Here is a 24,775-nt window from a genome sequence, read left to right on the forward strand (position 1 = left end):
GGGAAAGCTCACCGCTGACTTTTCTGCTGAGGCGTTGACCAATGGGAAGGGTTGGATGACCGGAAGTACTCTGGTCCTCCAGGCAATCAGCGCGGGCTTTGTGTGAATGGAGCTTGAACATCACACAGACTGAAACGTCCTCCTGTCCGCAACATCTGTGAGTAAAACACTTTCTTTTTTTCCCCTTTTCCATTTCTTTTCTCATTCTGACCTTCAATTGGTCACTTGCAGCAACTGAAGGGAAAGGAAGTGAATCCAGGGAGGGTGCAGACTCTGCAAAGCTTGGCCCAGTTCTCTCTCTCTCTTAAATACATTGACATCCTTTGCTCCCTCAGCTTCACACATTTATTTGTCGAGACTCTCTGAAGCTCAAATACGACAACTATAAACCATCCATGAGCCCTGCCCCTGACCAGCCTGTAATATAACAGGGGCCGGTTTAGCTCAAGTTGTTTGGACAGCTGGTTCGTGATGCAGAGGGAGGCTTCAATTCCCGGCTGAGGTTATTCATGAAGGCACCAGCTTCTCAACCTTGTATCGTGCCTGAGGTGTGTTGATCCTCAGGTTAAATCACCACCAGTCAGATATACCTCTCAATGGGGAAAGCAGCCTATGGTCATCTGGGACCTTGGCGACTTTACCTTTAATCTAACAATTGAATCCACGTGACATAATCCTCACCCCAATCCGAAGCCTCGAACTGTACGCACCAGATAATTCGACTCGAGCAAAAGCTTTCTCTGCATCGAAGGAGATCACCAGCCCATCCACTGTGTATTTCTGAAAAGCCTGAATCACATTCAGCAACCTTCCAACATTGTTACTGGAATGTCTTCCCCCATATAAACCCAGACTGGTCCCCCCGACCCGCACGATTGTTTGAAGGATGTCCTCCAGCCTTCTCGCCAAACTTTAGATCGTAATTTGAAGTCAAGGTTCAAAAGAGATATTGGCCAATAAGAGGCACCATCCTCTGGGTCCTTCAGAATCAAAGAGATAGTAGCCTCCCGAACAGTCGATGGCAGCATCCCTGAGTCAAAAGAGTGACAATACATACCCATCAAAGGGTCCAACAACAAATCCTCAAGCTCCCGATAAAACTCACACCCACAGCCATTCCGGTCCCGGTGCTTTACCCGGCTGCAGCTCCTTCATGGCCTTTGAAACCTCTTCCCCTGAAAGGGGAGCATTAAGAGGCTCACACTGGCTTTCTGAGGCCTCAGGGAAGAGAATAAATGCTCCATATCCAGCAACACTTCACCAGACTTCAGAGACTTTATAATCTTGCATAGAATTCCCCAAATCCCTGTTTATCTCCTCGCTCCTCACAACCCTTTTCCCTCCCCCAAGCCACACAGAGGGAATTGTTCCAATGTCGGCCTTTTTCTTTGTCAAACAGGTCATGTATTTGCTCGGTTTATTCCCAAAGTCGTACATCTGCCTCGCAAACCTTTCTCGACCTGCTGCATCAATAGGGAATCCAAAGCCACTCTTGTCTCATTAACCTCCTTCAGCAATAGCTTATTCGAGATCTCTTTTTTTTTTTTTTTTTTTTATTTTTTTTTTATTTCTTTTTTTTTTAAATAATATTTTATTGAAAATTTTTGGTCAACCAACACAGTACATTGTGCATCCTTTACACAACATTGTAACAATACAGATAATAATGACCTTTTTAAATTTAAACAAAAACAACAACAAATAAATAAATATTAAATAACAAAAAATAAAAACTAGCCCTAATTGGCAACTGCCTTGTCTCAGGCCACACCCCCCCCCCCATCCCTCCCCCCCCCCCCCCAAGTCCTGGGCCGCTGCTGCTGCCTTCTTTGTTCTCCCCTATCTATCTTTCCGCAAGATATTCGACGAACGGTTGCCACCGCCTAGTAAACCCTTGAGCCGACCCCCTTAGGACGAACTTAATCCGCTCTAACTTTATGAACCCCGCCATATCATTTATCCAGGTCTCCACCCCCGGGGGCTTGGCTTCTTTCCACATTAGCAATATTCTGCGCCGGGCTACTAGGGACGCAAAGGCCAAAACATCGGCCTCTTTCGCCTCCTGCACTCCCGGCTCTTGTGCAACCCCAAATATAGCCAACCCCCAGCTTGGTTCGACCCGGACTCCTACTACTTTTGAAAGCACCTTTGTCACCCCCATCCAAAACCCCTGTAGTGCCGGGCATGACCAAAACATATGGGTATGATTCGCTGGGCTTCTCGAGCACCTCGCACACCTATCCTCCACCCCAAAAAATTTACTGAGCCGTGTTCCAGTCATATGTGCCCTGTGTAATACCTTAAACTGAATCAGGCTTAGCCTGGCGCACGAGGACGACGAGTTTACCCTGTTTAGGGCATCTGCCCACATGCCCTCCTCAATCTCCTCCCCTAGCTCTTCTTCCCATTTCCCTTTTAGTTCGTCCATCATAGTCTCCCCTTCGTCTCTCATTTCCCTATATATATCCGACACCTTACCGTCCCCCACCCATTTCTTTGAGATGACTCTGTCCTGCACCTCTTGTGTCGGGAGCTGCGGGAATTCCCTCACCTGTTGCCTCGCAAAAGCCCTCAATTGCATGTACCTGAATGCATTCCCTTGGGGCAACCCATATTTCTCGGTCAGCGCTCCCAGACTCGCAAACTTCCCATCCACAAATAGATCTTTCAATTGCGTTATACCTGCTCTTTGCCACATTCCATATCCCCATCCATTCCCCCCGGGGCAAACCTATGGTTGTTTCTTATCGGGGACCCCCCCCAGTGCTCTGGTCTTTCCCCTATGTCGTCTCCACTGTCCCCAAATCTTCAGTGTAGCTACCACCACCGGACTCGTGGTATAGTTCCTTGGTGAGAACGGCAATGGGGCTGTCACCATAGTCTGCAGGCTGGTCCCCCTACAGGACGCCCTCTCTAATCTCTTCCACGCCGCTCCTTCCTCCTCTCCCATCCACTTACTCACCATTGAAATATTAGCGGCCCAATAATACTCACTTAGGCTCGGTAGTGCCAGCCCCCCCCTATCCCTACTACGCTGTAAGAATCCCTTCCTCACTCTCGGAGTCTTCCCGGCCCAAACAAAACCCATGATACTCTTTTCTATCCTTTTGAAAAAAGCCTTCGTGATCACCACCGGGAGACACTGAAACACAAAAAGGAATCTCGGGAGGACCACCATCTTAACTGCCTGCACCCTCCCTGCCATTGACAATGCTACCATATCCCATCTCTTGAAATCTTCCTCCATCTGTTCCACCAACCGCGTCAAATTTAGCCTGTGCAATGTGCCCCAATTCTTAGCCATCTGGATCCCCAGGTAACGAAAGTCTCTTGTTACCTTCCTCAACGGTAGGTCTTCTATTTCTCTACTCTGCTCCCCTGGATGCACCACAAACAGCTCACTCTTCCCCATGTTCAATTTATACCCTGAAAAATCCCCAAACTCCCCAAGTATCCGCATTATTTCTGGCATCCCCTCCGCTGGATCCGCCACATATAGTAGCAGATCATCCGCATATAAAGATACCCGGTGTTCTTCTCCTCCCCTAAGTATTCCCCTCCATCCCTTGGAACCTCTCAGCGCTATCGCCAGGGGCTCAATCGCCAGTGCAAACAGTAATGGGGACAGAGGACATCCCTGCCTTGTCCCTCTATGGAGCCGAAAATATGCCGATCCCCGTCCATTCGTGACCACACTCGCCACTGGGGCCCTATACAACAGCTGCACCCATCTAACATACCCCTCTCCGAACCCAAATCTCCTCAACACCTCCCACAGATAATCCCACTCCACTCTATCAAATGCTTTCTCGGCATCCATCGCCACTACTATCTCCGTTTCACCCTCTGGTGGGGCCATCATCATTACCCCTAACAACCTCCGTATGTTCGTGTTCAGCTGTCTCCCCTTCACAAACCCAGTTTGGTCCTCATGAACCACCCCCGGGACACATTCCTCTATTCTCATTGCCATTACCTTGGCCAAGACCTTGGCATCTACATTGAGGAGGGAGATTGGTCTGTAGGACCCGCATTGTAGCGGATCCTTTTCCTTCTTTAAAAGAAGCGATATCGTTGCTTCTGACATAGTCGGGGGCAGTTGTCCCCTTTCCTTTGCCTCGTTAAAGGTCCTCGTCAGTAGCGGGGCGAGCAAGTCCAAATATTTTCTGTAAAATTCAACTGGGAATCCGTCCGGTCCCGGGGCCTTTCCCGTCTGCATGTTCCTAATTCCTTTCACCACTTCTTCTACCGTGATCTGTGCTCCCAATCCCATCCTTTCCTGCTCTTCCACCTTGGGAATTTCCAGCCGATCCAAAAACTCCATCATTCTCTCCCTCCCATCCGGGGGTTGAGCTTCATACAATTTTTTATAAAATGTCTTAAACACTTCATTCACTCTCTCCGCTCCCCGCTCCGTCTCTCCATCTTCGTCTCTCACCCCCCCTATTTCCCTCGCTGCTCCCCTTTTCCTCAATTGTTGTGCCAGCAATCTGCTCGCCTTCTCTCCATATTCATACAGGGTCACCCTGCGCCTTCCTCCATTGTGCCTCTGCAGTGCCTGTGGTCAGCAAGTCAAATTCCACATGCAGCCTTTGCCTTTCCCTATACAGTCCCTCCTCCGGTGCTTCCGCATACTGTCTGTCCACCCTCAAAAGTTCTTGCAACAACCGCTCCCGTTCCTTACTCTCCTGCTTCCCTTTATGTGTCCTTATTGATATCAGCTCCCCCCTAACCACCGCCTTCAACGCCTCCCAGACCACTCCCACCTGAACCTCCCCATTGTCATTGAGTTCCAAGTACTTTTCAATGCATCCCCTCACCCTTAAGCACACCCCCTCATCCGCCATTAGTCCCATGTCCATTCTCCAGGGTGGGCGCCCTCTTGTTTCCTCCCCTATCTCCAAGTCTACCCAGTGTGGGGCATGATCCGAAATGGCTATAGCCGTATATTCCGTTCCCCTCACCCTCGGGATCAATGCCCTACCCAACACAAAAAAGTCTATGCGTGAATAGACTTTATGGACATAGGAGAAAAACGAGAACTCCTTACTCCTAGGTCTACTGAATCTCCACGGGTCCACCCCTCCCATCTGCTCCATAAAATCCTTAAGCACCTTGGCTGCTGCCGGCCTCCTACCAGTCCTGGACTTCGACCTATCCAGCCTTGGTTCCAACACCGTGTTAAAGTCTCCCCCCATTATCAGCTTTCCGGTCTCTAGGTCTGGGATGCGTCCTAGCATTCGCCTCATAAAATTGGCATCGTCCCAATTCGGGGCATACACGTTTACCAACACCACCATCTCTCCCTGTAATTTGCCACTCACCATCACGTATCTGCCCCCGTTATCCGCCACTATAGTCTTTGCCTCGAACATTACCCGCTTCCCCACTAATATAGCCACCCCCCTGTTTTTCGCATCCAGCCCCGAATGGAACACCTGCCCTACCCATCCTTTGCGCAACCTAACCTGATCTATCAGTTTCAGGTGCGTTTCCTGTAACATGGCCACATCTGCTTTAAGTTTCTTAAGGTGTGCGAGTACTCGTGCCCTCTTTATCGGCCCGTTAAGCCCCCTCACGTTCCACGTGATCAGCCGAGTTGGGGGGCTTCCCACCCCCCCCCCCCCCCCCCCCCCCCCCTTTGCCGGTTAGCCATCATCTTTTTCCAGCTTCTCGCCCAGTTCCCACGCAGCTGTATTTCTCCCAGACGGTGCCCCCCCGCCCATCCTTTCCCGTACCCACTCCCCCCTTTCCCCAGCAGCAGCAACCCAGTAATTCCCCCCTCCACCCCCCCCCCCCGCTAGACCCCCCGCTAGCGTAATTACTCCCCCCATGTTGCTCCCAGAAGTCAGCAAACTCTGGCTGACCTCGGCTTCCCCCCGTGATCACGGCTCGCCCCGTGCGGCGCCCCCTCCTTCCTGCTTCTCTATTCCCGCCATAATTATCATAGCGCGGGAACCAAGCCCGCGCCTCTCCCTCGGCCCCGCCTCCCATGGCCAACGCCCCATCTCCTCTCCCTCCCCACCTCCCCCCATCACCACCTGTGGGAGAAAGAAAAGTTACCATACCGCAGGATTAATCATACAATCCCTCTTCGCCCCCCCCCCCCACTCGTCCCACCACTTTGTCCAAACGTTCATTTTCGTAGTCCAATCATTCCAATTTTTCTTCTACAATAAAAGTCCACGCTTCATCCGCCGTCTCAAAGTAGTGGTGCCTCCCTTGATATGTGACCCACAGTCTTGCCGGTTGCAGCATTCCAAACTTTATCTTTTTTTTGTGAAGTACCGCTTTGGCCCGATTAAAGCTCGCCCTCCTTCTCGCCACCTCCGCACTCCAATCTTGATAGACGCGGATCACCGCGTTCTCCCATTTACTACACCGAGTTTTCTTCGCCCATCTAAGGACCATTTCTCTATCCTTAAAACGGAGAAATCTCACCACTATGGCTCTGGGAGCTTCTCCTGCTCTTGATCCTCGCACCATAACTCGGTATGCTCCCTCCACCTCCAACGGACCCGTCGGGGCCTCCACTCCCATTAACGAGTGCAGCATCGTGCTCACATATGCCCCGACGTCCGCCCCCTCCACACCTTCAGGAAGGCCAAGAATCCTCAAGTTGTTCCTCCTTGCGTTATTTTCCAGTGCCTCCAACCTCTCCACAGATCGTTTCTGGTGTGCCTCCTGTATCTCCGACTTCACCACCAGGCCCTGTATATCGTTTTCATTCTCTGCTGCTTTCGCCTTCACGACCCGAAGCTCCTGCTCCTGGGTCTTTTGTTCCTCTTTCAGCCCTTCAATCGCCTGTAATATCGGGGCCAACAACTCTTTCTTCATTTCCTTTTTTATCTCCTCCACGCAGCGTTTCAAAAACTCTTGTTGTTCAGGGCCCCATATGAAACTGCCACCTTCCGACGCCATCTTGGTTTCTGCTTGCCTTCCTTGCCGTTGTTCCAAAGGATCCGCTGCAATCTGGCCACTTTCCTCTCCTTTTTCCATCCGTGTCCAGGGGGAACACCCTTCTGGTTTACCGCACGGTGTTTTCAGCCGTTAAAATTGCCGTTGGGGCTCCTATCAAGAGCCCAAAAGTCCGTTTCACAGGGAGCTGCCGAAACGTGCGACTCAGCTGGTCATCGCCGCACCCGGAAGTCGAGATCTCTTTATAATTCTGCTCGGCCTTCGTGAAACAAACCCCCAGACATTGCTGGTTCTTCAGCATTCGAGCATAAACTTTACATGTTTCCCATAAAATGGAGGGGGGAATACCAGGGGTCGGGTTAACCCAAAGGAAGAACTCAAACTCGTTCTTAAAATGCATAGTAAATGAAGTATCTCTTATCAGAGAGGCAGCAAACCTCCACATTCTCGACCTGTGGTGAACTCTCGAGTAGAATTCCAGAGAAACAGGGGGATGGTCCACAATCGATGGTCACTACGGTGCAAGAGGACACTAGGTGTAGGATCGTCCTTGACATAAAAATGTTGTTGATTCTAGTATGACATTGATTAGGGCTATAAGAAGGTAAAATCTCCACCCCTCAGGTGCAACGTTCTCCAAACATCCACAGAACCCACCTTCTCACAAGTAAAGGCCGATGCCCTAGCTTGCAGGGTTGGGCGGGGGGGGGGGGGGGGGGAGGGGGGGGGGGGCTGTTCCTGGTAACCGGGAGTTTATCTTCCAGAGGATTTAAGTGGCAGTTGAAGTCGCCAACCATAAAAGACTTAGTTGAAGCTAACTCTGCAAAATGCACAAAGGCCTTAGTAATGAACTCCGGGGAGTAATTCAGGGATCCATAAACATTCATTATTGAAGCAACATCACCATGCACTGAACCTCTAATGATCACATATCTATCTCCTTTGTCCTTGGTGCAGGTTTCAACCTTAAAAGGGATATTTTTATTAATAAGGATTGCCACATCCCTGCTACTGGATGAAAAGGAGTTGAAAAAACCTGCCCCGCCCAATCCCGCCTCAATTTAAAGTGTTCCTCATCATCCAGATGAGTTTCCTGCAAAAAAGCTATGTCGACTTTCTCCTTAAGAAAGGAGAGGACAACCATAGATTTGAGCCAGGGAAGTGGGATTGGAAATTTTCGGAGATGGGATTGGAAAGGAATGAGGACACGAAAAGATTTATTTCTTGGGGGTCGTTTTGCGGGATTGAAGGAGCTGGGAGCGAAGTATGGGCTGGAGCAAGGGGAAATATTTAGATATATGCAGATTCGAGACTGCCAGAAAGTAGATACAGAGTTTCCCAGTAGAACCAGCTTCCACATTGCTGGAGGAGGTGCTGACGGCAGGGAGACTGGGGAAGGGATAGTATTGGTGGTTTACGGGGATATTTTGGAGGAGGAGAAGGCGCCTTGTGTATTGATGTTTGCCCTATGTATTGTTCTCATGGATGGAATGATCTATCTGAACTGTACACAGAACAATACTTTTCACTGTATCTCGGTACACGTGACAATAAACAAATCCAATCCTCACCATTGAGGTGATAGTATTTCTAATCAGTAAGGCTACTCCACCCCCTCTGCCATATTCTCCGTCCCTCCTGTAAACTTTATAACCGGTATATTTGTCCAGTCCAGACCATCCTGCTACTTGTTTTTGGAACTGTATTGAGTTCCCCTGAGGCCGTCCCCTCCCCCTCCATTTATTAGTTTAAAGTCCTTCTGACCTCTCTATTTATCCTTTTCACGAGGACACTGGTCCCAGATCGGTTCAGGTGGCGACTGTCCCAACGGTACAGATCCCTCCTGTCCCAATACTGATGCCAGTGCCCCATGAAATGGAACCCCTCGTTCCCGCACCACTCCTTTAGCCAAGTGTTTACTTCTGTAATTTTCTCATCCCTGTGCCAAATTTGTACGTGACTCGAGTAATAATCCAGAGATTATAACCCTTGAGAACCTGTTCTTTAATTTTGTGCCTCATTCCTGATATTCCCAAACAGGTCCTCTTTCCTAGTCTTGCCGATGTTGTTTGTCCCAATGTGGACCACAGCAACTGGATCCTCCCCTTCCCTCTCCAATATCCTTTCAAGCCAGTTAGAGATGCCCCTCACCCTGGCACCGGGCAGGCAACATACCATGTGGGACTCTCGGTCCTGCTTCCAAAGGATGTTATCAGTTCCCCTAATTATAGAATCCCCGACAACTACCACTTCCTCCCCCCCCTTGAATGGCCTCCTGTACCAGGGTGCAGTGGTCAGCTAGCTCATCCTTCCTACAGTCACTGCTCCGATACCCTGCCCCTCCGAGTCCGCTCCCTGGAGACTCGGCTGTGAATCCCCGAGATAAGGTTTTTGTCCTCACAGCTCCGACACTCCGTCCCTCCGAGTCCACTCCCTGGAGACTAGGTATGGGGAATAGGTATTGTAGTCGAGGTATTGGGGAATGAGAGGAAGGAATGTTCCATAGAAACAAGAATTCTCTGTTCTGAATTTCTGTCCTGTACTGAGTGTTGACTTTTGTAAACTCCTTTTACAGATATTACAAGAGGAGGAATTACAGACACAAATCTCAATTATCACGTCTCGGTCTTACAGAGTCACTCAATACCTTGGGATCTGAGTATCATCGGACTTTGAACCTCGAAGGAGAAACGTTTGCCCGATCTGTCGGCATCAAAAGATTTTAAACATCAGTGTGACTGGAAAAGCACCGAGACACACACACCCGAGTGAGAGTGTTCCAGGGGACTGACTGTGGAAAGAGTCCAAGTCTCTGTCCTCGAGGAGCTCCCGCTGTTGGCCACTGTCTATGCCGATTTTGGGGGTTTCCCCGTTTTTTTGCTCCCCCCCCCCCACCTCCGATTTCTGGCAGCCTTTGGGGCTGTCCCAGGCGTCCAGCCGGGCCGGTTTCAGAACCGGCGATGAACCCCACACGAGTGTCTGGCGGCCGGAGCTGAGGTGTCGGGCCCGGACGCACGCATTTGGAGCAACAGGGGCGGAGCCAAACTGAGGATGAGGCAGCAGGCCCGAAGCCAGGGCGCAATGTAGTGGAGATGTTCCACACCGGGTGGCTCCCGCCTAGAGTGTGTTTTTTTAAGAAGTCGGAAATCCGGTCCCAGGGGACGTTTTGAGGAATATTTTTAATAAATATTTTTGAAGACATTTTTTTTTTAGATTGAAGGAAGAAAAAGAAAAACAATAAGTCGTTAAAAGATAAAAAAGGGCTCTCCGTCCGGGCCTGGGTGGGAATGGCGCATCCTCGGGGTTGGCGGTGACTCACCCGGCGGCCTGTCCTCACTCTCCGGGTGTGGGGATGTCGGAGCCCCCCCCGGGTGTGGGGATGTCGGAGCCCCCCCCTCCGCTGTACCACGAGCGGCAGCGTCTGGAGCTCTGCGCCCTCCACACCCTCAACAACCTCCTGCAGCAGCCGCTCTTCACCCAGCAGCAGCTGGACGGGCTGAGCGGCCAGCTGGCTCCCGACTCTCTGGTGAATCCACATCGCAGTTTGTTAGGAACTGGGAACTATGATGTCAACGTCCTCATGGCCTTGCTAACTCAAGGTCTCGCTGCGATTTGGTGGGATAAACGCAAGTCGCTCAGCAGCTTGGTGCTGAGCCGGGTCCATGGCTTCATCCTCAACATTCCCTCCAACATGACACTGGGCTTTGTCTCGCTCCCCATCCAGCGCAAGCACTGGGTGGCAGTCAGGCAAATCAACGGGACCTACTACAACCTGGACTCCAAACTAAAGGCCCCGGTTCCAATCGGGAATGAGGAGGAACTGAGGAAGTTCCTGCAGGACCAGATCGCCCAGGATCCCTGTGAGCTGCTGCTGGTGGTGCCGAGGGAGGTGGAGGAGGACGGAAGCTGGCTGCTCGCTCCCTGAACGCGAGACGCGGGAGATCGGGCAGCGGGAGTGGGGAGGGGGGAAGGTCTCGCCGCCGATGGCGGGCTGACTCAGACCTCCAGCTGTGACGGATGAAGCCAGCGCACTGGGGAGGTGGAAAAAATAATTGGAAACTCTAAATTTATTTAAAAAAAGAATTTGAAATGTTTAAAGAGACAATATCAGCAGGACTGTTATTGAATCATTGCCTCTATCATTTCCTATATTGCTCCATCGTCACATAGTTTAAGTTCATTGACCTGACTGAAACAAACAGGAATGGGGTTTTAATACATAATATTATGCAATGTTGCTTGATGGTACAGTTAGAACTCAGCTCAATTCCTCGAGGTCACTCTCTCATTGGGAATATCATATCATTAAATAAAAGAATGACACCAATCACTGGGGGGAAAAAAAGATGCAAAAAGCAGCGGCGAAGAAGGGAGGAAACGTGGGTTCGCCGTCGACTGAGAGGACCAACAAAAGCACTGACAAGATGGCAGATGCCGGACCGCAAGGTGGGGCCGCATTGCTTACGGTGGAACAGATGACCGAGGTGATGGCTGTGGAGCTGGAGAAGCAGTTTGCGAGGCACATGGAGGCTTTGAGGAAGGAGATGGCGGTCGCACTGAGATCATTGGTGGAGGAGGCAATTGCCCCGGTGAGGGTAGCTGTGGCAAAAAGACATCGGCCGAGGTGAGCGAGCAGGGCAAGAAGATGAAGGAAGTGGAGGAGGCCGTGTCGCAGCACAGCGACCAGCTCACCTCGATGTGGGACGAGATGCGGAGGGTGGTGGAGGCTAACAGAGGACTCCGAGCAAATCTGAGAATTGTGGGCTTGCCCGAAGGGACAGAGGGCTCAAGGCCAACAGAGTACTTTGCTAAGGTGCTGGCGGAGTTGATGGGAGAGAGTGAGAACCCTCCCGGTTTGAGCTGGACCGAGCTCATCGGTCGTTAAGGCCAAAGCCCAAAGTAAATGAACCGCCAGGAGCAGTAATTATCTGCTTCCATGAATACCACATGAAGGAGAAGGTGTTAAGCTGGGCGAAGCAGAAGCCCGAGGTGCAGTGGGATGGTGTGGAGTTTGGGTTTACCAGGACTTGACGGTGGAGTTGGCAAAGAGACGAGCACCATTCGGCCGAGTAAAGGCAACATTTACAACAAGGGGGTGCGACTTGGTGTGGTATACCCGGCAAAGCTGAGGGTGACGTATAACAGTGGAGGCGGTTGAGGCGTTCGTGCAGGCAGAAGGCTTGGGACAGACGTGAGGAGCGGAGCTGGAAGAGAGACTGTGGACTGTGGACGGGGAGCTGGAAAATGTATAAATGCTATAACTTTCTTTTCATTGTCGTGTATTGTAATTTTCTTTACTTCACATTGTTACAGAGTTTTTATTGTTTGGGTTCATTGGCATTCTGTGTTGCGATGGTTATATGTTATTTCAATGAATTGTATGGGATGGATTGTTGTTTTTCTCTGGGGCTGGGTGGGAGGTGACAGTATACCTTGGGGGGAGGAACCTGTGCAAGCTAACTAAAGTTGGCTAGTGAACGGAGGTGAGGTGAGAGGAGGGCTGCGGACATTGGAGCCTGGTTGGCAGGTTTTGATGGGCCTACGAGCCGAGCAAGGGGGGGATCGATACAGGGAGACTTTTTTTTGAGAGGAAGTGCAGGGGGGGAATTCTGGGAGGAGTGGGAAGGGGTTCGATGTTAACAATGCTTAGGGGTGGGTAAGGCTCATGGGGCAGGGCCCGGTGGTATGATGATGGAGGTTAAGAAGGGTGGGGGGGGGAGTGAGAGACCCTCAGTTAGGATAGTTATGTGGAACGTGAGGGGGTTGGGAGGTCCAGTCAAGAGGTCAAGGGTGCTTGCGCATCTTAAAGGTTTGAAAGCTGATGTAGCAATGCTGCAGAAGATTCACTTGAGGGTGAAGGACCAGGTGAGACTTAAAAAGGGGTTGGTTAGTCAGATGTTTCATTCTGGATTTGACGGAAGGGCTCGAGGGATAGCGGTAATGGTCAGCAAAAGAGTACGCTTCCAGATGGAGAAGGTGGTGGCAGATCAGGGAGGTAGGTATGTGATTGTGACAGGGGCACTGGAGGGGAGGTTAGTGGCGCTCGTAAGTGTATACGGTCCCAATTGGGACGATGTGGCATTCGCAAAGAAGGTGTTTGGGGCTGTCCCTGACTTGGACACACACAAACTGAGTGGGGTTGGAACTTGGTGTAGGAGCCAAGGTTAGACAGGTCACGGCTGCGCTCTCTGGTCCCATCGGGGGGGGTGAAGGCGTTGGCTGGGCTAATGGTGGAAATGGGAGGGGTGGCCCCGTGGAGGTTTCTGTGAGAATTTACGTTCCTTTTGCCCTCAGTCTGGTCTCAGTAATAGTAAAGTACAACTGGAACAGTCGGTCATATAAGGGCCTGCCCAGGGCTGGGGCTTGTAATAAGGCCTGTTTTAAGAGACGGAAGGCTTTGAGGGCCTCGGTGGCGAGAGTAAAAGTCCCTTCCTTGCTGGCGTAAGGCGTCAGCAGCTTAGTATAGACAGCGATGTTTGGTATCCACTGCCTACAATAATTTACCATGCCCAGCCAGTGACAGACCTCCTTGGCTGTGGTAGGGGCGGGGAGTTGGCACATAGGTTCAATTCAACTGGTTTCGAGACTTCTTTCTGTGGCTGTGAGTAGGACTCCCAGGAACTTGACTTTTGTCTGGGCCACCAGTACCTGGGATTGTGAAACAACATAGCCCAGTGAGGATAGGTGATTTAATAATTGTATCACATCTTCCCTGTTACTGGGCTCATCGGGGCTGACTATCAACAGGTCATCTACGTACTGTACGAGAGTGGAACCATGTTTCAAATTCAGAGTCTGGAGTTGAGTCTGCAGACATCTGGAGAAGAGAGTGGGTGAGTTAACAAATCCCTGTGGAAGTCGGGTCCAGGTATACTGCTGTCCATTGTAGGTGAAGGCAAACAAATACCGGCTTTCAAGCGCGAGTGGGAGAGCAAAGAAAGCGTGTTGGAGGTTGACTATGGCGAAGACCCGGGCTCAGGCTGGGATTTGAGCCAGTATGTGGGCGGGATTAGGGACGAGGGCATGTAATGGCTGCGTGATGGCATTAATTGAACGCAAGTCCTGTACTAGCCGGTACTGGTCCGGTTTGCCTGATTTGGACACCGCAAAGTATGGGTGTGTTACATTCAGATTGGCACGGGACCAGGATCCCCTGTTGCAACAGTCCTTGGATTAATCTGGCTACAGATGGGATGGCTTGGAGTTTTAGGGGCTTTGTCGAATGGAGGGCGGAGTCACATGGTCCTTAATGGGTGTAACCTCCGCCTGTCCCACCTGTGACGGGTGATCCGCCCAAACCTGAGGGTTAACATATTCCAAAACGTCGCGCCCCAGATGATGCTGGAGTCGGGTGTTAACCGTCTCGGGCCTCAGAGTACCGTATGGAAGTGCCTTCTGGCAGTACCTGGAGTGCATATTCTGTCAGATCCGATTGGTCCACCGCCCTCCTTACCATAAGCCCCAGATCCTTGGCATGGTATGGGTCGTGGACCTGGCGTTTAATATGGGGGGCCACGGAGGCGGATTGTTGCCATAAATGTGGTGGTATTGTAACAAAGTCGGCTGTACCTTCTTGTCCCGTGACTGTGGCTGTAATCGTGATTGGCCATCTGGTCCCAACTAACGACCGATATTTGTCCTCTAATTCCCGGCTCTGTCCGGTTCTGTCATAAGCCAGGGTAACGTGGGACAGCGAATGTTCTATGTCCAACGTCCACCACTGGGGTGTAGTAGAGACATAACACTGTTGTCTCGGCCTCCATGATTGAACCATTACCCCCTTGTCCCCGCATTCCAGCCGCAGCTGGAAGATACACAGTAGATCTCGGGCCAGCAAATTGCAGTCCAATCCGGTGGTGACCACAAATTGATGATCTGTCGACTGACTCATTCTCATAAGTTGCCTTCACCGGTTCCGAAATGGGATACTGACGCACCTGGCCTTGGAACCCCGACAAATGCTGGGTGTGGTCTGATAGTGGTAGCTGGAGTTCCGATTGCACCGAAGACATGGCTGCTCCGGTGTCGATCATAGATGGGTAATGTTGATCTCCTATCTGCAGAGAAATGATGGGTTCTCTGTCCGAATGGAGAGTCCGTATGACTAAATTGGCTCGCCAGAGTCTTGTGATGGGAAGGGGTTTGTTTGGGAGAAGTCGGTGTACCTCGTCTGCCCTCCCCTTGGTGGGTACCCCCTCCTTTGCGTCGGGTATCCTCCTCCTGCCACCTGTCTTCTAAATGGACATTCCTGATGCCAGTGATCTGCGTGGCCACAGTTGAAACATGAATTATTCCCTCTATATCCCGGCCTTCTTCCGGTGGACCAATGGCCCCGCAGAGGGAGTGGCAGTTGCAAGATTGCTGGTGCATACGGCGGGCCATGGAGAGGGGCTGAAGATCCATTTGGGTGGGTTTGATATCCTCCCCCGTGTTGATCCACCCGCCCGAGGTCACAATATTGGGGTTCCAGCTGGTAAGCCACCGTACCTCGGTTCGGGTCTCGGATCATCCTTTTTCATTACATACTCTCTTTTTTTGTAACTGGGCCCCCTTCTTGTACTCCGCCCTCCTTCCAGTAAAATCTAACTGCCTGGGCTATCTGGGAAGGGTCGTTCTCTGTCCAATTCATGTTATTCCATTTCACAGCGGTGGCCACGGAAGGTGGTAGGCAATGCATTAACGTGGCGCAATATTGAGGGGAATTCTGACCATTTTGATACGGTAAGTTGCCTGATTGCCCACGGTAGATTTCATTAAAGCGTTCCAGAAATTCCTCTGGCTCCTCAGTCTTTGTGGGTTTGATATCTAGGATGGCAGAGATGTTTATGGGCTTTTGAAACGTGGCACTTAGTGCATTCAGGATTTGTGCCGGTCTATCATCGTCCAGGGCATGGGCCTGTTGAAGTGCCGCGTGGTCGGCATAATCCAAATGGTTGAGATGACTGCGGCTGGGGTTAAGACCTGTTGGACTAGGGCCCAGAGGTCCCTAGAGTCTGCTTGGTAAACTGAGATGGTGGTTCTCAGATAGTCCACAAAAGCATCATGGAATTTCTTCCTGTCTGTGATTGCAGGTAGAATAGCCATCATCTCACTGGGTCTCCACGGAAAGTAAACATCGATCGTGGGCTGAGCTGCCGCTGTAGCGACATCAGGGTTGGGCATTTTCCTAATCGGTAACTGTCTCGGAGTCTCGCTAGGGGGTGTCAAAGATGGTGTAGGTAGGGGAGATTCCTCTTCAGAAGCATCTGAGTCCTCCCCTTCCGATATGGGGGGCTCCGGTTCTTCAGAACCGTCCCGGTCCTCGTCACGTGGTAACAGAATTTTCTGTCCTGTCATCTTGGCCTTAAAGGATCTAGGTCGTAGGCGTAATTGTTTCCGGATGGTCTCAAGATGCCTTTTTCATAGTCCGAGATCGGGTCCTCCACCCAACTGGGCTTGTATAACGGGGTTTCCCTTTTCTAACGGGTGTCGGGGGTGAGGAAGTAGGACCTGAGCTATCAATTGAAGGAGCTGGCAGCGGTGCCTCCGGAGCTACTAGACGATCGGCCAGAGGGGGAGGGATAATCGTCTGGGCCTGTGAGACTGAGTCTAAAGGGACTGGAGTGGCCAACATGAATTGAATCTGGGGAACAGCGACTGGATATAAATTCTGATACCCTGGTGGCGCTGGAGGTGGTGAAGGCAATGCCTCTAGTGCCGTCGGGACCCTACCGGACATGGTCCAATTCTCTAGGTCGTCATCTACCTCTGTCAATGCAAGGCCAGCCATTGAACTACGTAGTCCACTCTTCTCACTCGAGTCTGCCCTTTTAGGTATCTCCCTTTCCTTCTGTGATGGGGCTGGTTTAGCACACTGGGCTAAATCGCTGGCTTTTAAAACAGACCAAGGCAGGTCAGCAGCACGGTTCAATTCCCATACCAGCCTCCCCGAACAGGCACCAGAATGTGGCGACTATGGGCCTTTCACAATAACTTCATTTGAAGCCTACTTGTGACAATAAGCGATTTTCATTTCATTTTCTGTGCGCGTTTTTTGAATGCATACTCCTTTTTCAGGATTTCCAGAGTCTTCTGGTTCCCCCTTCACTAATTGATATTGCCATTTTAGGGGCATTTTCTTGCCAATTTGATAACAGGGTTTTATCTTTCTCCTCTTGGCAATATTGCCTCCATAATCCATTTAACTCTTTGGCCTTCATTCCCTATTCATTTTCCAGATTTTCTCCTGAATTTTCTTAACGATTTCCAAATCTTTGGTTCCCCCTAGTGGCCATTCATCTCCCAATTTCTTATTTAGAGCTGCGGAAAACTGCCTAAAGTCCCTTCCTTGGTCTGGGTATTTACCACATGATGCTTGTAACGGACTACCTGGGTGTTATCTAAACAATTCCCCCTAATCTCGAACTATTCCTCAGACTGCGTTGTTCGCCACTACAGTCCAAGAATGCAATTTAACTTAATCAATTCTAGTTTTCAACACATACGGAATTGAATTATCCTTGATATTCCCTCAGTTCTCTAATCGGCTTTTAACTGAACTATCACTAGGATATTCCCTCAGTTTCTAACTGAATTATCGCTAGGATATTCCCTCAGTTCTCATCGACCCTCAGTCGTACCTACATCGACTGAAATTTAATTTTTCTAATCCGCCAGACTGACCTTTGATCTCATCGAGACAATCTTAACTGACCATGGGCGAGTGATCAAACTTTTATCAGACTACGAGACAGAGGAAAACCGACATGGTCATTTTCCAACCACTCACATCGTGGGCCCATTTCCTCTCCGTCCAAGACTAGTTTAGTTCTGATTTCGCAGATGACCGGTGATCATCTGTTGAGATCCCACTTCTGACACCAAATGAGAATTTTTGCCCTCAGTCTGGTCTCAGTAAATAGACGAGTCGGATTGTAGGCAAAACAATTTACTTTATTTGTGCAGCTTGCAAGCTGACTCACTCTGCCAGAGTCTTGTCGAATCCCCAGAGTGAGTGAGGTATAGAACAAAGACTTTGTCTCATATACATTGGTATAAAAAAATGAGGTTACACACACGACCAAATAAGGTAACTTGGCAATTGTAGGGTTTCCCATAGGTTCTCTAACATTCCTTAACCTAGCCATATAAGGTAATCTTAGCAATTACTGGTCCCAATAGGCTACCTTCACATTCCTTTTGCCTGAGGCCCCTGTGATCACCCATCCCCCTCACCATAATACTCCTGACTTGGCCTAGCTACCCACCATGCTTCAGTGCCATCCCCTTTTGTTCATTTCCTCATTTGTTCTTTGTTTGGTGCATACATAATGGGCCGAATGGCCTCCTTCTGCGCTGTATGGTTCTAACTCAGTAATTCAATTAACAGGGACTCCACGTTGCTGCCTGTGCCACTGATGAAAGGCCTGGCTCAGCAGCTCATTGTCTGTGTCTCTGATTAATGTGCTCAAGTCAGCAAAACCCATCATGCCCCTTACTTTAGTTTGTGATGCTCCATCTAGTTAACATAATACATATTTTCACACACAATATCCATATATTGTAGGTATCTCTGCATTAACACACTCTAACAGATCAGAGACAAATGTATTTATTTTAGATCTACCTGTCGTGGGGGAAGAACACTATTTACTATCAAGGATAAAATAAATGTCCTTCATCGGCTTTTGTGAATCATTTCAGTGGAAATGTGCTCTCCCAGGGTCAATGAGCATCAGCCCACTGGAAGCAAAGTCGTGAGACCGGCCAGAAAAGACCCACTGTACAGAACCTTGGTTAGACCACAGTTGGAGTACTGTGTGCAGTTTTACTCCCCTTACCTTCGTAAAGATATTATTTCCACAGAGCGAGGGCAATGAAGGTTCACCAGACTTGTTCCAGGGATGGCAGGACTGTCCTATGAAGAGAGTTTGGGGAAACTGGGCCTGTATTTTCTACAGTTTCGTAGAATGAGAGGTGACCATAAGACATAGGAGCAGAATTAGGCCACTCAGCCCATCGAATCTGCTCCGCCATTCAATCATGGCTGAGGTGATCTCATAGAAACTTATAAAATACTGAAAGGAATAGACAGGGTGGGTGCAGGTGAGATGCTTCCCCTGGTTGGGGAGTCTGGAACCAGGGGACACAATTTCAAAATAAGGGGGAAGCCACTTAGGACCGGTCTCGGAGGAGACATTTCTTTACTCAGAGGGTTGTGAATCTTTGGAATCCTCTACCCCAGAGGGCTGTGGGAGCTCAGTCACTGTGTGTGTTTAAAGCAGAGACTGACAGATTTCTAAATACCAATAACACAAAGGGATATGGGGACAGTGTGGGGGAAAAGGCATTGAAGTGGATGATCAGCCATGAACACCCTGAAGGGTGTCATGAAGCATGCTAATGTTATCTGTTGGGTATCCCAACTTGGAACACCGGTTCATGGCGGTGTATAGATTTATTTTGTTTTGGTGTGAGGAGACAAACGAGACCCCAGTGAGAATAAATAGCCCAGTCATCGTGTAACAATTATTAAAGACTATTTATTAAAGTAAAGAAAGACAAATACACACAGACAGGATGACGTCACTCTCACACAATTCAGATGTGCGAATTACTAAACACCGCAATTTGTAGAGAACGTACTCCTGGTTACACAATATATCTACAATCCTGAACTCTGTAAGGGCAGCACGGTGGCACAGTGGGTTAGCCCTGTTGCCTCACGCCGCCGAGGTCCCAGGTTCGATCCTGGCTCTGGGTCACTGTCCGTGTGGAGTTTGCACATTCTCCCCGTGTTTGCGTGGGTTTCGCCCCACAACCCAAAGATGTGCAGGGTAGGTGGATTGGCCACGCTAAATTGCCCCTTAATTGGGCAAACGTCTTTCTCTGGTCCAGGGAAGATATTACAGAGGACTGTGGGAGCTCAGTCATTGAGTGTGTTTAAAGCAGAGACTGACAGATTTCTAAATTCCAATAACACAAAGGGATATGGGGATAGTGTGGGGAAAGGCATTGAAGTGGATGATCAGCCATGATCGTATTGAATGGTGGAGCAGGCTCGACGGGCTGAATGGCCAACTCCTGCTCCAATGTTGCAATGATACAAAGATAGGGAGGAAAGTAAACTGTGAAGAGGTCATAAGGAGGTTACAAAGGGATATGGATAGGTTACGTGAGTGGGAAACGATCTGCCAAATGGAGTATTATGTGGGAAAACGTGATATTATCCATTTTGGCAGGAAGAATAAAAAAGCTTATTATCTAAATGGTGAGAGATTGCAGAGCTCTGAGATTCAGAGGGATCTGGGTGTCCAAGAGCATGAATCACAAAAGGCGAGTATTCAGGTACAGCAAGTAATTAGGAAAGCTAATAGAATGTTATTGTTTATTGTGGGGGAATTGAATACAAAAGTAGGGAGGTTATGCTTCAGTTATATAGAATATTGCTGCATCCTTTGAAAAAAATCAAGAGGTTTGTCCTTAAACCCGCTGTGGTTAGTATTCAAATGCCTTTGTTGTTTTGAGGGTTTTAAACTTTCATTTGCCAGTATTTCACTTTGCATCCTGAATTGCATTGGCACAATTAACCACAGCCGGTTTGAGACCCTCTGGGTGAAAACTTTCTTCCTCATTTCCATGTCCTCTTGTTATTGACACTTCAACTAATGAGAGCAGCTGCTTTCTATCCACCGTCACTGAGCCTCAATTTTATACACGTTGATCAGGTCCCTCTCAGCCTTCTGTGCTCTAGAAAACAACCCGAGCTTATCCAGACTCTCTGCATAGGTAAAATATTCCATCCCAGGCAACAGCCTTTAATAATCTTTATTAGTGTCACAAGTAGGTTTACATTATCACTGCAAATAAGTAACTGTGAAAATCCCCCAGTCACACACTCCGGTGCCTGTTCGGGTACACTGAGGGAGAATTCAGAATGGCCAATTCACCCAACACCACGTCTTTCAGGACTTGTGGGGGGAAACCGGAGCACCCGGAGGAAACCCACGCAGATACAGGGAGAACGTGCAGACTCCGCACAGACAAAGACCCAAGCCAGGAATCGAACTCGGGTTCCTGGAGCTGTGAAGCAACAGTGCTAACCACTGTGCTGCCTGGTGAATTTCCACTGCACCTCTCCAGTGCAATTACATCCTTCCTATTGTGCGGTGACCAGAACTGCACACAGTATTCCAGCTATTACTTAACCAAAGTCCGGTACATCGCCAACATAATCTCCCTGCTCATATAACCTATGCCACGTCTGATAAAGGCAAGTGGGCCGTATGTCTTCTGAACTACCCCATTAACCTATCCTGCTGCCTTCAGGGATTTGTGGACATGCACCCCAAGATCCCTCTGTTCCTCCGAGCTTCCTCGTCTCCTGCTATTCATTGACAGCTCCCTTGTTGTGTTACTCCCTCCAAAGTGCATCACCTCGCACTTGTCAGGGTTAAATTCCATCTGCCATTGATCTGCCCAATGTGTCTTTATCCTCCTGCAACTTGACCTCCTTCTTCATCGTCAACCACGCGACCAATCTTCATGACATCTACAAACTTATTTGTCATCACCGCACATTTTCTTCTGTATTGTATATAGAGCACAAACAATAAGGGTCCCAGCACTGATCGCTGTGGTACGCCACTAGACACAGGCCTCCAGTCACACAGCCTTCTATCTCCACTGTCTGTCTCCTATCACAAAGACAATTTTGGATTCAATTTGCCACATTACCCTGTATCCCATGTGCTTTTACTGTCTTTATCAGCCTACCATGCGGGACCTTGTCAAAGCTTTGCTGGAATTCATATGAACTACATCAACTACACTTCCCTCATCTGCACACCTGGTCACCTCCTCAGAAAATTCAATCAAATTTGTTATCCATGACCTCCCTGTGACAAAGCCATGCTGACTATCCTGATCAAACTTTGCCTCTCCAAGTGGAGATAGATTCCGTTCTTCAGAATTTTACCCAATAGTTTCCCTACTTCACTGGTCTGTAATACTGGAAGTCTGCAGAGGGATTTGGAAAGGTTAAGTGAATGGGCCAGGGCCTGGCAGATGGAATACGATCGTGCTAGAGGCCAGATGATGCCATCGTAAAATTCACCGGCGTTTACGACGGCGTCAACACTTAGCCTCATTATCGGAGAATCCCGCCCCCCCATGTCAAACTGCTCAAGAACCTCACACTCCCTCTGACTGAATTCTTCACCCACATCTTCCTTCTCCAAAGGGATGACAGATCTGAAGTACTCACTTTACAACCTACCATTGTCATCCGGCTCGATGCACAGATTACACCCTCGGTCCCCAATAGGTCCTGTCCCCTCCCTGGTTATCCGCTTCCCCTTGATATAATTATGGAATATTTTGTAAAATGTGAAATGAAAGTTGCCAAAGTCTCGGAGGACCATATTCTGGGAGCGAGCTGACTGGTGGTGATTTAATTTGAGGGTCACCACACCTCAGATGAGGGGCAATGTTGAGAAGGCGGGGCCTTCCTGAATAACCTCAGCCGGTACAGGAGTTGAAGCCGTGCTGCTGGCGTCGCTCTGCATCATGAACCAGCCATCTAGCCAACTGAGCTAACTGACCCCTGGTATAGATTTAATAATTCCTGAAATATTAGCTATTCCCTGTCTCCCATGTAGTTTCCCAGTCCACCTCAGACAACTTGCCCCTCATACCCTGTTAGTTTTCTTCTTGATAAAGAAAAGAAAAGAACCATGTAACCACCATGGCCCACCTGCATAGCAACGTGGCTGCTTTGGAGGGGGAAGGTTCCAAACAGAAATGCAAACTAAATATTTTCTTACTTTAAATGCACTTTCACTCTGTGATCTTTGTGAAATTTGAAACCAGGTAATCGCAACAAGGCTCAAAGAACATCAGCCCACTGGAAGCAAAGTTGTGAGACCGGCCAGTATAGCAGAAAGAAACATTCCGACCCTCCCCATTGACCACTGTCAGAATGAACAAAATGCAGCCCCGAATGTAACCGAGAACAGAAACAATAACAGAATCCAACCCCTGTGATCAATTGTGAACTTGGTGTCTCAGCACAATGAATTACAAAATCCCTTTCGACTTTGAGCTCTTGTGAATGGCCTCTGCCCAGTATGAACGCGCTGGTGTCCCTGCAGCTGGGATGGATCACCTAATGCCGTCCCCTATTCAGAGCAAGAGAATGGCTTCTCCCCGGTGCGGGCTCGCTGGTGCACCCGTAGGTTGGACAAGCGACTGAATCCCTTCCCACACTGAGAGCAGCTGAATGGCCTCTCCCCAGTGTGAACTCGCTGGTGTGTCTGTAGGTTGGATAACTGAGTGAATCCCTTCCCACACTGAGAGCAGATGAATGGCCTCTCCCCAGTGTGAACTCGCCGGTGTGTCCGCAGGGTAGATGGATCACTGAATCCCTTCCCACACTGAACGCAGGTAAATGGCCTCTCCCCAGTTTGAACTCGCTTATGTACCTGCAGGTTGGATAAGTTAATGAATCCCTTCCCACACTGAGAGCAGGTGAATGGCCTCTCCCCAGTGTGAACTCGCTGGTGTGTCTGTAGGCTGCTTGACTGAGCAAATCCCATCCCACACTGAGAGCAAGTAAATGGCTTCTCCCCAGTGTGAACCCTCTGATGTCTCTGCAGGCTTGATAATTGAGTGAATCCCTTCCTACACTGAGAGCAGGTGAATGGCTTCTCCCCAGAGTGAACTCGCTGGTGTGTTTGCAGGGTGGATAACTGAGTAAAGTCCTTCCCACACTGAGAGCAGGCGAATGGTCTCTCCCCAGTGTGAACTCGCTGATGTCTCTGTAGGCTGAATGGCTGAATAAATCCCTTCCCACATTGAGAGCAGGCGAATGGCCTCTCCCCAGTGTGAACTCGCTGATGTGTCTGCAGGGTGGTTGAATCACTGAATCCTTTACCACACTGAGAGCAGGTGAACCGCCTTTCCCCTGTATGAACGCGCATGTGTGACTGCAAGTGGGACAAGCAAGTGAACCCCTTCTCACAGCGAGAGCAAGTGAATGGTCTATCCCCAGTGTGACTGCGTCGATGAGCTTCCAGCACAGATGGGGCTCTGTATCCCTTCCCACAGTCCACATTTCCATGGTTTCTTCATGGTGACAATGTCCCATCGAGCCTGCTCAACCATTCAATGAGCTCATTTACCGATCTACCTCAGCACCATTTTCCCACACTATCCCCCATATCCCTCGATATCTTCAATATCGAGAAACGGATCAATCTTGATCTTGATCTTGAAAATACTTGATGACTGAGGCTCCACAGTCCTCTGAGGTAGAGAATTCCATCCTCAAGTGAAGAACTCCCTCCTCATCGCAGCTTTCTCTCTATTTTCCTGCCGGTTCCCCATAACCCTCGACTCCCTGGTCAATCAGAAATCGGTCCAACTCAGCGGTGAATATATTCAGTGACCCCCAGACTCTACTGGTCCCTGTGGAAGAGAAATCCAAAGACTAACAAACCTCTGAGGGAAGAGATGACTGGAAATATATAACACATCTACAGCACAATATTACACAACTACAAATAATAATAAATGTACTTTGTTACAGAACCATCAATAATATATCTAATCTGTACCAAATAACAGCACTGGACATTTCTCTGATATTAATTGACTGTCCCCTTAAATGTCAGCCATCTCCTGGGGAAAGCAGCCCTTTAATTGTGAACATTTGGAAAGAGGCCATCCTTTTCGCCAGACAAATAAATGTGTCAAACTGAGGTAGCAAAGGATGTCAATGTTTTTAAGGGAGAGAGAGACCTGAGCCGACCTTTCCAGAGTCTGCAGCCTCCCTGCATTCACTTCCTTTCCCTTCAGTTGCTGCGCATGTGCGGGGCAG

The 24,775-nt window shown here is 49.4% G+C and overlaps 1 protein-coding gene and 1 pseudogene across 1 annotated transcript in view; one reads left to right on the top strand and one right to left on the bottom strand.

Annotated features, from left to right (window-relative positions):
• Positions 1-24,096, bottom strand: part of LOC140418012 (uncharacterized) — a 96,019-nt gene extending 71,923 nt beyond the window's left edge. The window contains exons 1-2 of the mRNA XM_072501443.1: positions 24,086-24,096; positions 23,127-24,021 (exon numbers count right to left, since the gene is read on the bottom strand). Coding sequence (XP_072357544.1) covers positions 23,127-24,021; positions 24,086-24,096 — 906 coding nt within the window. The remainder of the gene's footprint in view (positions 1-23,126; positions 24,022-24,085) is intronic.
• LOC140422265 (josephin-2 pseudogene) lies at positions 2-12,190 on the top strand (annotated as a pseudogene).
• Positions 24,097-24,775: the final 679 nt, after the last annotated feature.

The sequence above is a fragment of the Scyliorhinus torazame genome, chromosome 5 (assembly GCF_047496885.1).
Source record: "Scyliorhinus torazame isolate Kashiwa2021f chromosome 5, sScyTor2.1, whole genome shotgun sequence".
Taxonomy (NCBI): domain Eukaryota; kingdom Metazoa; phylum Chordata; class Chondrichthyes; order Carcharhiniformes; family Scyliorhinidae; genus Scyliorhinus; species Scyliorhinus torazame.